Below are 18,031 nucleotides of genomic sequence, written 5' to 3'. Positions count from 1 at the left end.
CCTTTTTGTTTCCAATCTTTTAACCAGTTACTGATTCATGAGAGGACCTACTCTCTTATCCCATGTTAGCTTATTTTGCTTAAGAGCCTTTGGTGAGGGACCTTGTGAAAAGCTTTCTGAAAATCTAAGTACACTATATCCACTGGATCACCCTTGCCTACATGCGTGTTGACCCCCTCAAAGAATGCTTGTAGATTGATGAGGCATCATTTCCCTTTACAAGAACTATATTGACTCTTCCCCAACATATCATGTTCATCTATGTGTCTGATAATTCTGTTTTTTACTATAGTTTCAACTAGTTTGCCTGGTACTGAAGTTAGGCTTATCAGCCTGTAATTGCAAGGGTCAAAACTGGAGCCTTTTAAAAAAATTGGCATCACATTAGCTATCCTCCAGTCATCTGGTACAGAAGCTGATTCAAATAATTGGTTACATACCAGTTAGTAGTTCTGCAATTTAATATTTGAGTTCCTTCAGAACTCTTGGATGAGTACCATTTGGTTCTGGTGACTTACTATTGTTCAATTTATCAATTTGTTCCAAAACCTCCTTTAATGACACCCTCAATCTGGACAGTTCCTCAGACGGGTCACCTAAAAAGAATGTCTCAGGTTTTGGAATCTCCCTCACATCCTCAACCATGCTGAGCAGTGCAAAGAATTCATTTAGTTTCTCCGCAGTGGCCTTATCCGTCCTTGAGTGCTCCTTCAGCGTCTTGACCATCCAGAGGCCCCCACTGGTTGTTTAGCAGACTTCCTGCTTCTGATGTACTAAAATGTTTTCTGAGTCTTGACTAGCAATTCTTCAAATTATTTTTTGGCCATCCAAATTATATTTTTAAATTTCATTTGCCAAGAGTTTATGCTCCTTTCTGTTTTCTTTAACTTCTATTTAACTTCCACTTTTTAAAGGATGCCTTTTTGCTTCTCACTGCTGCTTTTAGTTTGTTGTTTAGCCATGGCGGCACTTTGGTTCTCTTACTATGTTTTTTTTAAGTTGGGGTATACATTTAAGTTGATCCTCTATTGTGGTGTCTTTAAGAAGTTTCCATGAAGCTTGCAGGGATTTCACTTTTGGCACTGTACCTTTTAATTTCTGTTTAACTTCCTCATTTTTGTGTGGTTCCCCTTTCTGAAATTAAATTATACTGTGATGGGCTACTGTGGTGGTTTCCCTGCCACAGAGATGTTAAATTTAATTATATTATGGTCACTATTACCAAGCTGTTCAGCTGTATTCTTCTCTTGGACCAGATCCTGTGCTTCATGAATCTAGATTTGCCTCTCCTCTTGTGGGTTCCAGGACTAGCTGCTCCAAGAAGCACTCATTTAAGGTGTCAAGAAACTTTATCTCTGCATCCCATCCTGAGGTTATAAACTCATTATTATTGAGGGTTTTGTTTTTTTTTTTAATTTTTATAGCTGCTCTAATCTCCCTGAGCATTTCACAATCACTGTCTGTTCTCATTGAGATTTGAATGGGGATTGGATGCCTATAGAGGTTAGGTACATTTGAAAATCTCACCCTAAATCATTAAATTACAAGGGTTTCCCCCAAACCAGGAAAAAAAGATCTTTGTAAATCTACGCATTCTTTTCATCTGTGTATAGGAATTTGAGTTTATATATTAAACAGAGAAAGATAGAAATAACTCACCCTCTTTTTATATATGAAATGAATTACTAACCAGCAATGATGGTTAGAAATGAGGAAAAATACCATTTTCCCCAAGAAATTCTTAATTTAGCTATATCAGTTGCTGCAGATTTCTCATTTTTGATTGCTTGATCCTACAGATATGATATAAAAATAGGGAATAGTGCTTGAAATATGGCAGTTCCCCAAAACTTTAATGAAAAAGGGGAGTGGAGAGAGATTACACTATAGTAGGGAAACTCTCCCACCAAAAACCTGTTGTTAGTTTTTAAAAAAAAATCCAGTATATTTTTGTCTGGAAAACTGAACTTTTGTCTCTTCCCACTAATACTTGGAATTCAAGGGTAGAGAAAATGCCACTTTTCATTTATTTATATCTCGTTAGTTAATGTGTAAGTACGTTAACACAATTGTATTAGATATGTCAGTTGGGACGATAGCTTTGAAAAGAACATGCCCTTTCAAAAATGTATGTTAAGTACGAGATTCTGGTCAACCTGGTGGAAAATATTTGAGGTTCTGTAAATATTATAGCAAGATAGAACAATGACCTCAGATTGTTTAAAAGACTGTGTTCCATGCTATGGCAGTTGTTAGCTGCAGCTTGAATCCTCTTACTGTTGTTCCTGGATTTAATTCCTGATTCTAATTTGTGTGTGATGTTTGCTTAAAGGTTTTTTAAACAAGAATTATGACCACCTCAGTGGAAGATCCTTTGGCTATAGGACTCTTTTCCTCTGACATGTCCATCATCTAAATATATTTATGCTACAATGCAAGATACTTACATTTTTCTCTGTCTTTTTTCCATTGAATGTCATTTGATTGATAGGTAGGAATGGTGCATGGCGGAATCTTTTATTGTGTGTGTTTTTGTTTTGGTGGTAGGATATCATAGGAATCCTCACTTATGATTGAGGATTTTAGAGGAAAAACACTGAGCAAAAAATATATATTCTGCTGTATGTACTGAACCGATGGAAGCATCTCTCTGAATGAAATGTTCTTGTCACTTTGTCACTGTAATAAGTTGTCATTGATTATAATGCATATTCTGCCCTGCCGATACCTCTGTTTGTAAAATATGTAGTCTCCTATTTAGGTTTGCTTCCGAAATGAAAGGTGGAAGAAAGTGTGTGGTTTTGTTAAATAAAAATGTGAATGAGGTGCCCTTAAATCCCTGTATAGCAGGAAAATATGAAAAAACAAAAATAACTGATAAAATAAGGAATTCTGATATTTAAGTTAGAAATGCCTTAGCTTGCTCATGGTTAACCTTATACTGAAGCAATCTAAGAATAATTCTTCAAGACTGATATGACTGACATCTGTCAACAAAATTAAAAGGCTAAAAACATCTAGCAATCTGATTCTGATCTGAGAATTCTGAAAAATAAACAGTAAACAACCTATTCTGATTTGAAGTTAAGCTAGTGTCTGTTCTGCTTATTTTGTAGATGAAGGGATCCAGATCATTGTTTGAAAGGATACTGCTTCGCTGCTTATTTTTCTGTTGTTGTCTTTTGCTTCCTGTCCAAGCTTAGATGTCCTTTTCCTGTTTGGATATACAGGTATGCTACTGTATTCTGTAGTTTTCAAACTGGGGTACATGAGCTCTTGTCGGGGTATGTGAGAAAAATCCTGCAATGTCAGACAACACATTTTATATAGTACAACTTAGCATCTAATCAACAACTAGAAACTTGTATGAGGGACTATTTTTATCCAAAATGAAAGTGTGTATATATAATAAAATTGTTGGTTATAATAGTAGTAGTATCCAGGACAACACACTCTAGGACTTGTATGTTGTGTTGCATCGTGTTATCCCTTACAGACCTTTTTATTTTTCCATTTTCATATTTATATTATGACCCTATCTCATATGGGAGTACGTAGTAGACTACCTTATTTGGAAAGGGCTATGCAGCCTAAAAAGTTTGAAAACCACTGAAGAAATTGTATTCTGTTCCAAGCACAAACCTTAAGATTTTGATCAGATAACTTTTTCCTGTCTGAACAGTAACTAAATTACCCTGTCTTCACAGCAGCAAAGAATCCTGTGGCACCTTATAGACTAACAGTCTAAAGTGCCACAGGATTCTTTGCTGCTTTTACAGATCCAGACTAACACGGCTACCCTTCTGATACCTGTCTTCACATTCATTCTCTTCTTTGGTAGTTTAACATAATTATTTAACTGGAACTAATGGGTTTTTTATTTCTTCTACTCTTGTAACCATTTACAACTGATAGCCGGTTAGTTAAGAAAAACCATTCACGTTTCCTTTAAATACTGGAAATATAACTATTCATATTTAGTGCAACTAATCATGGTTTCCTTACACAGTTTAGTAAGATGTTTGGTCATTACATGTCTCCTGTTACAGTTTAAAAGGACATGAGTAGTAAGACCAGGACTTTTAGATCTACATGTATCTGCAATATTTCTATTATTCACTGCATTCTGCAAATAACTTTATTCTTATACAGTGCCTAAAACACTGGCACCCCAGTCTTTATTGAGGCCTTCAGGAGATATTGTAATAGGATAATATTTTTGAGAGAGATTGTCACGGGTATGCACTGTTTCTTGAATATTTTATGGTTAATAGGCTCTGTATATGAAGGATAAAGAAAATTATTAAAACTTAGTATTGATGTGAATGCAGAATGAATATTTCTGCATTGAAATATATTTTTAATATTACTAGAGGTGATGCACAAAAACATTTTGTATAGATTATTGCTGCATAGAAAGATTTGGCCCCCCAAGAGGTCTGCATGTCTTAGTCTTCTCATAATTCCCAATATGGGTGTCTTTGCTCAAATGAGAATTACAGAATTGCCCATAGATATTGTTTTCCTCAAAGATTGAGGATAAATTTGTTTGTAAATAACTGTACCTCCAGGTTGATCGTCTCTTCTGATCTTTTAAACAGATATTACTTTTATACCTTTTTTTATTTTAACTGTTAATATCTCTTTCGTTTTATAGGTGAGAACTGTTTTCCTTATTTTACCCATTTGTTCCTTGTTTGGGAATCCCCGTGCTTTCCAGCTCCTGGAACACTCTTGTGTCAGCAGATTAACTTTTGCTTCCAGTTTCTAATCTTTGATGTTAATATAGGCTTGTATTAAATTATAAGACTATATTTCTTTTGTATGTTCAGGAAGATAGTTCTTTTTGTTTTCTTTCTTTCTGTCTTTCTGTCTTTCTTCAGTTCAGTCCTTACACAACTAAGCATAAAGTCTGTGCTACATGTTTGCTAGAGCAGCTTCAAATTAAGGACTCTGAAACTGGCCCTGTGATGCACAGTATAGTTTTGAGCAATAAAATGGTCTTGCTTAGCAATTAGCTTGGAGGTAGACTCTCCCGAATTAGAGCATTACATGATTAAAAGTTACTGATCGAAAGCTGCACTCTCCCTTTTTTTTTTTTTTTTTTTGGAAAGTGCTGCAGTTACGGATTTATACAATAGGAGTCAAAGTCCATTATAGCAGTGGTTCTCAACCAGGGATTTGGAGCCCTCTGGGGGGCTGCGAGCAGGCTTCTGGGGGTCTGCAAAATAGGGCCAGCATTAAACTCACTGGGTCCCAAGGCGGAAAGCCAGAGCCTTGCCACATGGGTCTGAAGCCCAGGGCCCTGAACCTCATCACTCGGGGTTGAAGCCTGAGCAGTGTAGCTTCATGGGGGCCCCTTGTTGCATGGAGCCCCAGGCAACTGCCCTGTTTGCAACCCTCAAATGCTAGTCCTGGCTTTTATATGCAGAACAGTTGTTGTGGCACAGGTGGGCTGTGGAGTTTTTATAAATGTTGAGTGGGGCCTCAGAAAGAGAATGGCTGAGAACCTCTGCATTATAGAACATGCCTAAATTTTGTATACAAAGTGAGCCTTTATAGGTTGTCTGCGTGCTTTTAAAACTTAAGGTTAAACAACACAAAATGCGTGAAGTTCAAGCAAGAACGGAATCTAATTTTTCAGCACGTTAAAGACATTGTAGCCCATGTTTCATTATCTTCCTCCGAAGGCTTCATCTACATGTTGAATCAGAGAAGTGACAAGACAGAGCCTTGTGGAACACCACAAAGGAGAACCCTCAAAGAGGAGGAGCAGTCTTCCATTTCTATGAGAGGAAAAAGCAGAACTATTCTAAGGCAATTACTTCCACCTCTGCCGAACCCAGCAGAGATGTAAATAGCACCTTGTAGTTGATTGTATCAAAGGTTACTGAAAAATATAACACAGCTGGCAGAGACATCTGATATTGCTGTTTCCATACTTGTCCTGGTCTGAAATGTGATTGTCTGATATTAAAAGAATGGAAAGTTTCTCCACTACTTATCTTCTTAATTATTTTCCCCAGAAAAGGGAAGTTAGAGGCTGGGTAATAGTGATGACATTTGTGTTAAGAAATGGTTTATTGAACAAGAACCATAGTATTGGATCTTTGAGGTTTTGTTGGCAGTTTGCCCTCCCTTTCAGAGACACTAACGATCCCCTCCAAAACTGAGCCATGTGAGTCATCCAGCCGAGCTCAGCTGTACATGCCAGACTGAGTACTTCATCTGGCGTGGTGGTGTTTTTATTAATGATTTAACCTCACAATGAGTAGCATGAGTTGAAGTTCCAGGTTATTCTCTGCTGCTGTCTTAGTTGCTAACCCACAGGTCTTGGTATAAGCTGCATTCACGTGTAAATTTTAAAATCTAGTTTAGCACCCTGGATTGATGTTGGTGTTTAAACTCAGCTGCTCAAAGGTTGGAGTCGTGTCTGCCCAGATCCTGAGTTAATTCACAAGGGCAAATAACATTTTAAGTAAGAGCCTCCCACTCCTAAAGGTTTTACTTGTACATCACCTTTTCATGTTGATTTAGCTGATACTATCATGATAGCTGCAAGTAACTGCAAAATGTAAAATCTGTGATGGGGACAAAAAATGAAAATCTTTATATTATGGAACTTGCACCAGAAGTGTAGTGAGCAAAATGAGATTAGTCATAGAATGACTAGTGGCTCTCTTTTAATTTCTGAAAAATATTGTGCACAGGCATGCTACAGGATTCCAGTTTGTGTTTTCTAATGGAGATCTGCTATTGAGTCCTTAAGAATTTGTTCCTGAAACAGCTGTCACTTTAATTGAGTGATATGATGCACAGTAAAACTGAGATATCAGTTGTTGCTCTTAGCTTCAGGGATTCTCTTTTCTGGAAGTGGGCTTCTTTGTACTGTGGGTTCATTAGTAACTTACCTACATGGAACCTTGTGCCTTAAATTTATATCTCATTTGAAATATTTGCTCAGTGGATGTAAACTGAGTCCTTCCGTTAAAGTTCATCCAAATGAAAAAAGGCACCATGATTTGTAGTGGTGTATAAACAAAAATGTAGTGCCAAATTTTCAAAAGCTAAGATCTGTGTATTACCCACATTTGTGTTTACCTCTAATTGCATATGCACCTAATTAATGTACATGCAAGTGAAAGTACCCCATGCGTGCAATTAGTCAGTTCAAGCACGTAATGTGAAGTATTCATATTTATTCCCTGCTCTTTTGAAATACGGCCCTTATAGTATAATAAAGTGCTTGTCAGTGTGTTTTTAAATCCGTTCTGTGTTTATTACTGTAGTGCTTTGTGGATGGTTTCAGCTGTTTTGATTTGTAAGAATTTTGTAGTTGTGTGTGCTAGAGAAGAGAATTCTTCACCCAGTGGCTACCAGATGCTTTTTATATATATATATATATATATATATATATATATATATATATATATATATATATATATATATATATATATATATATATATATTTTTAGCTTTTCATGTATGACAAACTTTCTTGAAAAAAGGCAAAAAAAGATCTCTCTGTCAGGAGAGTTACCTAGCAAGATACTATTTACTGGAATGTTACTGACAATTTTCTTTTGAAGAGATGTCCAATATGTCATTTCACAAAGTGGAGTCCTTTGTGGCCTTGTGTAGCTATATCAGTATGAAGTCTCATTTGCCAGCTGACAATCCAGCCTTCAAACAGATTCATATCTCTATGAAACTGTCACCTGCTGCTTGTTCTATGTTCAATATGCATTTCTGATTGAATCATAGAATATCAGGGTTGGAAGGGACCTCAGGAGGTCATCTGGTACAACCCCCTGCTCAAGGCAGGATCAATCCCCAGAAAGATTTTTATCCCAGTTCCCTAAATGGCCCCCTCAAGGATTGGGCTCCCAACCCTAGGTTTAGCAGGCCAGTGCTCAAACCACTGAGCTATCCCTCCCCTATCTCGAGTATTACCTCTTTTCCCCCCTTGTTGTGGCTAATTGCTTAGTTCTTGGTGAAGCAAAAGTACTCTTTCAGTTTTAGAACATCTTCATTTAGTTTTATTTCTTCCCTTCATTGGGATACCATTTTTTATGCATTAAACCCTGATTGCCTGTTCTCCATTGTTTTTCTTTACCATTCTACTAGTCCTGTTTGTGGAGCTCTGTTCTGCTGGGTCTCCTAACTCTAGGACTGCTCCTTCAGTATCAACTTTAGTGGCTTCTTTTCCCAACTCCTTCCCACATTCAGATCCTTCTTTGGGCACTCTCCAGGGTTCAGCCCTCTCCTCCTCTTTTAATCTCTTGGTGATCTCATCCTCTTGCATGGTTTCAACAACCACAGACAGATAGGTCCTAAATTCACTCTGATCTCACCTCCTTCTGTCCAGCAGTGCATCTTCTTCAACTATACTACTCACTATGTGTGTCTTTCACCGCTCCCTCTGCACAAATCCCAGTGTGTTTTTCCATAGGTAATTAAGGTTTTGCTCGCAGAGCCAGTATTTGGCTCTTGGCTGTTTAGAGCCCTTGAAAAAGGAACAATACTTTTACTAACTTACCACATTTTAATATTTTATGCAAATACACTAATTTTGCCTGTCTCTGTTCATATGTGCACCTGCATTTTTATATTTGTGTATGTAAATGTGTATAGACAAACTAATCACTTTTTTACAGCTATTACAAATGTTTGCAGAAAGATGAAAGGGTGTGTATGCCTATATGCACTGATCAGTTATTGTTAGCACTGTAGAGCGCTATGCCTTATGCTTTTTTTTTCTTTCATAGAAATTACCTATTACAATATGGACACCAATAAAAAGACAGAACCCCCTGTGTCTGTAGAAATGGTACAACAAAGGGCGAACCCTGATCACACTCCAGGATCAATTTATGTTCCAGAACAAGGAGGTTACAAAGAGAAATTTGTAAATACAGTGGAGGACAAGTATAAATGCGAAAAGTGTCATCTCATATTGTGCAATCCAAAACAGACGGAATGTGGCCACAGATTCTGTGAAACCTGCATTAATGCATTGTTAAGGTGCGTGGTTCTTACTGTGTTAAAAATGTTAATATGATTGAAAAATTCTGACCTTCTGAAACAGGTTAAACAAATGTCTTATTTTTCCATCGTGTCTTGCATGTAAATTTTTTTTAGCAATTTAAGGATTATAGGGCCTGAGATAGAGTGCAAAATAACAAATTAATTTTTCATTAATTTATTTTTTCATAAGAATGCTGAGTTATGTAACTATTCATGGTAACATGAGAATAAAAATGCAGCTCTTATTTTTAAAAGTTAAAAAAAAAAAATCTAATTACCAAAATTATTTTTGGTAATACCTGGCAATTTAAATACATTTCATTTGCATCTCATCTCTGATACATTGCTGCTGATGATATTCGGTACTCTTTAGTTTGAGTTTTGAAATAACAATAAATGCATAGCACTTCGCATGTTCAAAATATTGCACAAACTTCAATCTGAGCAGCATACCTGTGGGGTAGATATTTAGTAATATCCTCTTTTTATTGATGAGAAACTGGCAGCAGAGGAAAGAAGTGAGTTGCCCCAGGCCACCCCCTTCACCAGGAACAGAATGGAAATAGAATTTGGGAATTTTCTTCCCCCTACTTATTCCCCATAACCATTCTGGCTCGATATATGCAACAGACTATATTTCATTGTGGAAATATAGCATTGTTTCAGAGGTTGAGTATGCAGGGCTAGTGGAGTTAGATACATTTAAGTAACAAATCATTTTCTCTCTCCTGCTCAGTGCATCAAATTTATAATAGGAAAAATAAAGTTGTTGTGATACGTATATTATTTTCTGATAAATTGCTGTTTGTGCTAAGAAATCTAGTAATTGTTCTGAATATACGTTTTTAGGAAGCAGTCCTCTGTGGTTAATCACAGGTATTAGTTACAAGTATTTCACATCCACTGTCAACATACAGTTAAGTACATACTGATTATATGCTAGTGAGCTGTGCACTCTCAGGTCGTCTGAGGAGAAACTTCAGGGAAGCTGTCTGCTCAGTATGCAGCAGTAGTTTAAAAGAGCAAATAGGATGCTTGAGTGCATTCATTAAAAGCTAGAAAATGATGACCTTATATCACACAGTATATACCCTCATGTGGAATACCGTCTCCAGTTCTGTTCACCTCGTCTTAAGAAAAATATTGGCGATATTGAAGCCGTGAGGCAGTGAAGATACTCGGAAGCATGTTGAGATTGACAAACCATGTGCAATTACAAGGAATAGGATTAGTTAATTGGGGTGGGATTTGATTGGAATATTCAACCTGAATGACAGCAACAGTTGATCAGTCATTCCTTTACAGTGACCCATAATATTGTGAACAGCAATAACTTACTTATACTGTACAAGTCACTTTATAAAAATAGAATAATTTACCTGTTATATAAGAGATTACAATCCAAACACAAATAAAAGCAACCGTACAAATAAGGGAGGGAATAGGGATTAATAATCGAGGGAAGATTATTGGGAGAAGTGTGTGTGGGGGAAGATATGAGGTAAATTTAGGTTTCCTTTAAATAATATTTAATGGCGCTATGTAATGCTGTAGCATTCACTGACATAGGAGACTGAGTCAAATTATGCCTGGCTTTTTTAAAAGAGCTAGGTATGTAATAGACACTAATAATTGTATTGCCTATGCATGCTGAAGTACTGAGAGGTAACCGGAGCTGCTGGATCAGGCATGCTGTAGAACAGGGCTTTGGAGCGGAGCCTGGTGCTGGAGCGCGGAGCAGCTCCGGAGCAGTGGAGCTGCAGGTTTTTGCCTGGGGCTGGAGCGGAGCCGGAGCACAGCCCCAAAGCCCTGCTATAGAAGTTAGGAATAGATGTGGTTTTTTTTCCATGTGAAGCATTGAACAATTGGCTAGAAGCATTATGGTGGTTTGTTTTTTTTATTGTTTTTTTTTTTTTTTCCTTCTTCTGGAATGCCAGGCTGAATGGACCAATAATTTTATCCATTATGGCTGTTCATATAGTTTCCATAATTTATGGTGTATTAAACGCATCTAAATTGATTTTTTGTATCTGATGAAGAAATACGTAGATGTTTAAAATGACCAGGACCATCACAACAGGAAAGTATTATTGCATTGCTTTTTAAAGAAGAAAAATACTGGCAAAGGAACTCTGTACTTCATTTTATGCTGCTATTAAGTAAGGTTTTTTTAATAGTTAAAAATGAATTTTCCATTGTAAGTGGAAGTTGAATTCAACTATTTACTCATTTTTCAAATTCTCTTAAGGAGTACTTTATATTTTGTTTAATGTTAGCAGTATTTGTTCCATTTGATTCTATACCAACTTTCATTGAGCCATACTTTCTTAATCATTAATATTTTTAAATACTTTGAGCAATTATAATTAAACATGATGCCTTTGATTTCCTAGCATCAATCTAAAATGTGATAAATACCGAAAATTCAAAGTAGGATAGAAAATAATTTGTCTATTTTCTCTCTCCAGTTCTTCTAATCCAAAATGTACAGCGTGTCAAGAGAACATAGTTAAAGATAAGGTATTGTTGTTAAAATAGTCTCTTCTTTCTAATATCCAGTTGCTATGATTTATTTAAAATGTGTTTTTCTACTTTGCAGAAATCTTTTTTTTTAAAGTGTTATAATGCTCTTTCTTGCAAAAAAAATTGATTGTACAACTTGAACCTAGCATGTCTTACAGCATGTCAAAGTAGTAACCATACAGGATTGGAAACCTTTACACTGGAGCCTCTGCCATTTATCACAATCTCTGGGCAGCTAAAAGTCGCCTCCGATCCTGACCAAATGGCCCTGAGTTCCTCTGAGCTCACCTGAATGCCACTCCAAGTGAATCAGTCGAGGAGCTGAGCTTGGTCTGGCACAGCGGGGCTCAGGCAGGCTGCCTACCTGCCGTGGCCCCACGCCGTTCCCAGAAGCGTTTGGCTGCTGGCACGTCTCTGCGGCCCCTGGAGGGGAGGGGGGCAGCGGGTCTCCATGTGTTGCCCGTGCTTGCAAACACTCCCCCCGCAGCTCCTGTTTGCTGGGAACCAAGCTGCAGGGATGGTGCGGGGGATGAGGACAGCACGCACAGCCACCTTCCCCCCACCCCGCCCCGGGGCTGCAGAGATGTGCCAGCAGCTAGCCGCTTCCAGAAGCAGCATGGGGCCAAAGCAGGCAGGCAGCCTGCCTGAGCCCCGCTGCACCTTCTACCAGGATTTGCCTGTGGTAAACACCTCCCAGCCGGAGCTTGCACCTCGCACCCCGTCACATGCCCCTACCACAGCTCAGAGTTCCCTCTTGCACCCAAACTCCCTCCCAGAGCCCACACCCCTCACCCCCTCCTGCACTCCAATCCCCTGCACCAGTCCGGAGCCTCCTTCTGCACCAAACTCCCTCCCAGAGCCTGCACCCCTCACCCTGTCCTGCAACCCAACACTCTGCCCCAGCCTGGTGTCCCCTCCTGCACCCAAACTCCCTCCCAGAGCTTGCACCCCTCATCCTGCATCCCAGCTCCCGCTCCAAGCTCAACCAATACATACCCCACAATTGAGAATGTTACACTGATTTATGACAATCCCTGAAGGATTTGGGATCTGTAAACCACAAATGACACAAATAAAAAGTAAAACTCATGAAACGTCCTGTGGATTCTATGAGTTTAGGTGCAGCGTGAACATATGACCCCTGCACCCAAACTCCCTCCCAGAACTTACACCCCTCATTCCTGCACTCCAACCCCCTGCCCCAGGCTCAGCCCAGAGTCCCCTCCCACTCTCCGAACCCCTCGACCCCAGCCCAGAGCCTGCACCTCCTCCCCCCTGCCCCAGCCTGGTGAAAGTGGGGGATAGCGAGTGACAGAGGGAGCGGAGAATGGAGTAAATGGGACGGGGCCTCGGGGAAGGGGCGTGGTAGATCCTAGATTTGTCTTAAATTCAAAAAGTGATCTTGTGCTTAAAAGGGTTGGTGACCACTGCTTTACGTGCACAGTTAAGAAGGCTATTTCATCGACATCCTTTTTTCCGTTTTTTTTCACCCACACTTTAAATAGGATATTGACTATGTAATGTTTCATCAGTGTAATGAAAGTACTTTTTGAATAGTAATTACCATTTATTCCGTTCTGACACCTTGATTATCAAAGCTTTGAGATGAGTTCTGTACTGATGTTGGTACTCGCTTACTCTCAAGAGAGAGATGTTAGACATATCAATCTCTTCGTAGCCTTTTCACAAAATTGTTCTCTTCCAGGATGCAGAGAGCTTTGCAGAGTGCAGTGTTATAGACAGTGTAGCTAGCTATACAGGGTATCTTCCTATCACTGCGACCCCTTAGTAGAAACACATCTGTTGCAGTTAGGTTTAGGTCTTCCGCAATGGCTTTCCTCCCATTTAATGGCATCTATATCCAATTTCCTGTATTTATAAGTTAAATCAGATTTTTATTTTTTCTTTTCAAAATAGCTTTTGTGCTGTACTCTGTTCATCTTGTTACCTGATCCCTACGGTCATTCTGTTTCGTGTACCATAGAGATTATGAGGTGTCTGGGGCAGGGATTGTCATCTATTGATACTTCTCTGAACAGTGCCAAGCACAATGAGGCCCTGATGTGGTTGCCGTGCTGGGGTTCCTAGTTGCTGCTATCAGACAATTTATAATAATAATAATAAAAATGTCCAGCCAGGTCATCACCTTAATGCAACATTCCCCTTTACCTCTCCCTCCTAAAAAAACCCCAGACAGACAGACAACTGACTATATATGCTAGGAAACCTGAAATACCTTCAATTTTTCCTACAAGCACAGGAAGAGGAAACTAAGGAGAACGTTGATTATTGAACACATACCAGCCTTACTGTGCAAGTCAGTTGACTATTAGTCGTAAAACTGAAATTCCACACTAACTTCTGCTTTTCACAAAATGGAGCAGCCCAAAGGCTTTACAGAACCGTTGAAATACCTTGTAAAATTATTCAAAAATCTCATTCCATTATCTTTATTATGATATGCAAAATTGCAGCCTCTCTAAATTGTTTATGAATTATTTTGAAAAAAAATTACAAAAATCCATGTTGCGTAGATTATTTGTGTGGGGAAAAGGTGCCAGCTCATTAAACTTAACCTGGTGTCCGAAAAGCATACAAAAATCTTTCTGCTTCATCTAACTACTGCAGTGAATATTCTGTGATCAGAATTTTGCTTTAATTTTATTACTGTTGCAGTAGGCAAAATAATTCTACATGCAACTACAGTAGAACCTCAAAGTTACCAATACCTCAGGAATGGAGGTTGTTCATAACTCTGAAATGTTCAGAACTCTGAACAAAGCGTTACAGTTGCTCTTTCAAAAGTTTACAACTGAACATTGACTTAAAGCAGCTTTGAAACTTTACTATGCAGAAGAAAAATGCAGCTTTCCCTTTATTTTTTTAGTAGTTTACGTTTAACAGAGCACTGTACTGGAATTTTTTTTTTTTTTTGTTCTTCTCTCTGCTGCTGCCTGATTGCATACTTCCAGTTCCAACTGAGGGGTGTGGTTGTCTGGTCAGTTCATAATTCTGGTAACTTTGAAGTTCTACTATATGTTATCTCCGCAGTGCTGACAGCATTCTAAGCTTGCTTTCCCACTAAAGTAGCCAGAAGTGTTGGCAAACTGCAACTGACTAAAAGTTTATACTCTTTCCTATTGGACTCAGAACTATCCATAGTTATCCATATATTCATGATCTCCAGACCTGCTTTATTGCAACTTGTATCTAGGAATGAAGCCACACCTGGTTTTCTTTTCTTTTTTAATGGCATACAGTGTAGCAACCTCTCTTATTGATTCAGATTGCTGGGGGCATGTTACTCTGCTGCTTTCTTTCTGCCTTGTCTTCCAAGTGAATACAGAGTTCACTTCACAGTCTCTGTATTGATGTTCCAAGCCCTTGACAGAATTGTTCTTGATAGCTGAGATGTCACCTCTCCTTCCGCAACCCCAAAAGCTATGTTCCACTGGGAATATGAAGCTGTTGCCCAATAAGTAGAGGCTTGCAAGTGCAAGATACTGACCTTTCACAGGAGCCAGCCTAAGCTGTAAAAGATAGGAAAGACCACTGACATCGCTGGGTTAAGAACTAAATGCATAAGTCATCTCTTTAACAAAGCCCATGAACTCATATGTTATATATATATATATATATATATATATATATGAACACACTAATGAAGCTATATCTTCAATAGAATAGAAAGGGAGGAAAAAAAGATTGTTTGTTTATTTGGATACTATGGTTTAGGGATATCTAAATAGACAAGTACTTGCCAAAAGACATTGCTTCACAATTGTCTGATTATTGCTGTTCTCTCTCTTCAGTTTTCTACAACTCAGTTCAATCCTTTGTGGTCTTTCTAACTGAGAACTATTTAATTGCTGTCTTGGCATATCTATTTTTATTGCTGGGCATACTGTGCTCTGATGTATGCTTTGTTACTACATATGGGATGCTTCTTTTATTCTGTGTTAATCACTCTGTTCTTTCCTCATTTGCAAAAATTTATGTTTTACCCCTAGTCTTTCCCCTAGCCATGAGTGAGTTCTGTAGGTGAGAGAGACAAGCTTTCAAGCTTACACAGGAGTCTTCTCTCTCACCAACAGAAATTGGTCCAAGGTGAGAAACAATTAGAAAAATATTTAAAATTCAAAAAGTGGAAGTAGGGGAAGGATTTCAGTCCTCTTCATATACCAGAAAGAATTAAAAAAAAAAAAAAAAAAAAAAAAAAAAAGGCAGGCCCTATTTTTTTTCTTTATTAGGCTGCTTCTCAGTGTGTGAATTGTGTGGGGTTTATTTTTCTGGTTTACAATGTCAATCAGCTCCCTGCACTCAAAGCCTGAATGGACTAATATTGCTATTGTGGGATTGTTTTAAAAAGTATTTTTACTTTATTAGAAGTTCTGTTCTTCAACTGTTTTTAAATCTCTAAAACAAAGTGGCTTCAAATTTCAGGTATTTAAGGATAACTGCTGTAGGAGAGAGCTTCTTGCCCTTCAGATATATTGCAGAAATGAAAACAAAGGCTGCAATGAACTACTAACACTGGCACAATTACTGGTAAGTACTGTGATGCCATCACAAGCTTTCTTTCAAATTAAAGAATATGGAATCTACGGAATTCAATTTTAATCCATCTACTCCTAATTAATCAGTGATGTGAGCTAATCTGATTGTTTATAAAAGTTATCATAAATAGTTTTTTTGAAACTCTACTTTTAACTGATCCATAAAGAATCTTAGTCATAGGCCAAAATTTTTGGTTTGGGGTGCCTAAAAATCCTTCAGTAGGAGTCCTGTGTTCTTAGTATTTATGAAAATCAGGCTACTTATTTAGGTGCCTAAACTTTAGACTCTTCATTTGGAAAAGTTTGGCTATAATGTTCAGACTTTATAAGAGCAAATCTTAGATGCTCATTTGGAAAACCTGTATCATGCAGTTGCTTTGCAGATCTGGAAGGCTGATACGTAAGTGGTTTTTCACTGTGCTATTTTTTTTTGCTATTTCACATATTTTCTTTTTGAGTTTGAATTCCTTTTTGATATTTCATTGTTACCAGTTGGGGGCCTCTAATGTAAAGGTTTTTCCACTTGTACTTGAAATTGTGACGCTTCTGATACTTCTGAATATCTAAGATAATCTGAAATTTTGGCTCTTCAAGACATAATATAGCAGTCATCTGATGGTCAGATTCTAACTTCAGAAATATGTGTCTCATTAAATCCATTACTGCGTGGTCATGCACAACAGCGTTAGCAGATGTTCTGAGGTATAACACGGTGCACATCTAAGATTAGACTCTGGTCCTGAGTTTATTTTGGGAGAGTTCTCTTTCATGGGCATGATAAGAAGAAGGATGTAAAATTGCATTAACTTGATGATTTTATCTTACAGATGCATTTGAGAAATGACTGTCAGTTTGAAGAACTTTCATGCCCCCGTGCTGATTGCAGAGAGAAAATATTGCGGAAGGACTTGCCAGACCATATAGAAAAGACCTGTAAATATCGGGAGACTACATGTAAATACTGTAAAAGCCAAGTCCCAATGATTACATTACAGGTGCAGTGTTTTCTTCCATCACTAAAATCAGATCTTTCATGTAATGTAGAGTGACCAATTTTCAGATGCTTCTTATTCAGCAACCATCAGAGAGATTGGGCTTTCAGTCTTAAATAAGGCAAAATTTGCTTCAGCACTTTTGAATTAAAAAGGAAAATATTGTAACTGTCAAGATATACTTGCTGTCGAGGAATTTATCACAACCCAAGTGTAAATTAAATTGAACAGGAAACATTTGAATGCCAGAAATAGAAAGAACCAGGTTTTTTTGTTGTTGTTGTATTTTAAAGTACGTTTTTCACATGATGCAGGGAATCACTGCAATACTAAAGTAATTTTTTGGCATACGTTTTTCTGTTCCATCCTATTTAAATTGATATATTGTGCAAATCTACCATCCTAACAATATACCATCAAGCAGGAGTATCTGTTTCAGAGGAATAGCACGTTACCATTTTTCCTTTGTTTGGGTGCTCTCTCATCCAAAACAGCTTTACGTCACCTTTGCAGTTGTGGCAGGATATTAGATGCTCTTGTATAAGCTGGCAAGGAAGAAAATGAACATGACATCAAATTCAATAATACTTACTGTCTCTGCATTTCATGTACCATATGCAATCATATTTAGACAGCATTATTATTATTTTTGGCCCAAGACTAGGGTGTCTGGTAAGCAGTGTGTTATAAGTGGGATAGAAATATAGGATAGAGATTGGGGCTGCCATTCTGGTCGTAAGTGACAGAATTTGTGGAGGTTCTGTGGCTTGCATTTGTATGTTATTACACTCTGCGTCTTATGATATTGAGCCCACTCTGATATATATATTCACTGTATTTATTTTTTATATATTTATGCAATGTTTCCATGTCTACAACTCCCTAGACCTCTTAGAGAATGGCTAGAACTTTCCATTTCCTAGTAATTATGTT

The 18,031-nt window shown here is 37.9% G+C and overlaps 1 protein-coding gene across 7 annotated transcripts in view; it reads left to right on the top strand.

Moving 5' to 3' along the window:
- Window positions 1-18,031, top strand: part of TRAF3 (TNF receptor associated factor 3) — a 98,624-nt gene that overhangs the window by 44,237 nt on the left and 36,356 nt on the right. For 5 of the 7 annotated variants that reach the window (XM_030558696.1, XM_030558702.1, XM_030558701.1 and 2 more), the window contains 5 exons: window positions 3,117-3,230; window positions 8,769-9,024; window positions 11,496-11,547; window positions 15,994-16,098; window positions 16,934-17,101. In XM_030558696.1, the coding sequence (XP_030414556.1) occupies window positions 8,786-9,024; window positions 11,496-11,547; window positions 15,994-16,098; window positions 16,934-17,101 (564 nt within the window). In that variant the 5' untranslated portion in view covers window positions 3,117-3,230; window positions 8,769-8,785. The remainder of the gene's footprint in view (window positions 1-3,116; window positions 3,231-8,768; window positions 9,025-11,495; window positions 11,548-15,993; window positions 16,099-16,933; window positions 17,102-18,031) is intronic. The other 2 variants (XM_030558697.1, XM_030558698.1) reach the window with 1 other exon arrangement.

The sequence above is a fragment of the Gopherus evgoodei genome, chromosome 4, assembly GCF_007399415.2.
Source record: "Gopherus evgoodei ecotype Sinaloan lineage chromosome 4, rGopEvg1_v1.p, whole genome shotgun sequence".
NCBI lineage: Eukaryota > Metazoa > Chordata > Testudines > Testudinidae > Gopherus > Gopherus evgoodei.
The sequence above is the reverse complement of the archived record's forward strand: the minus strand, read 5'-3'. Positions and strand labels throughout refer to the sequence as shown.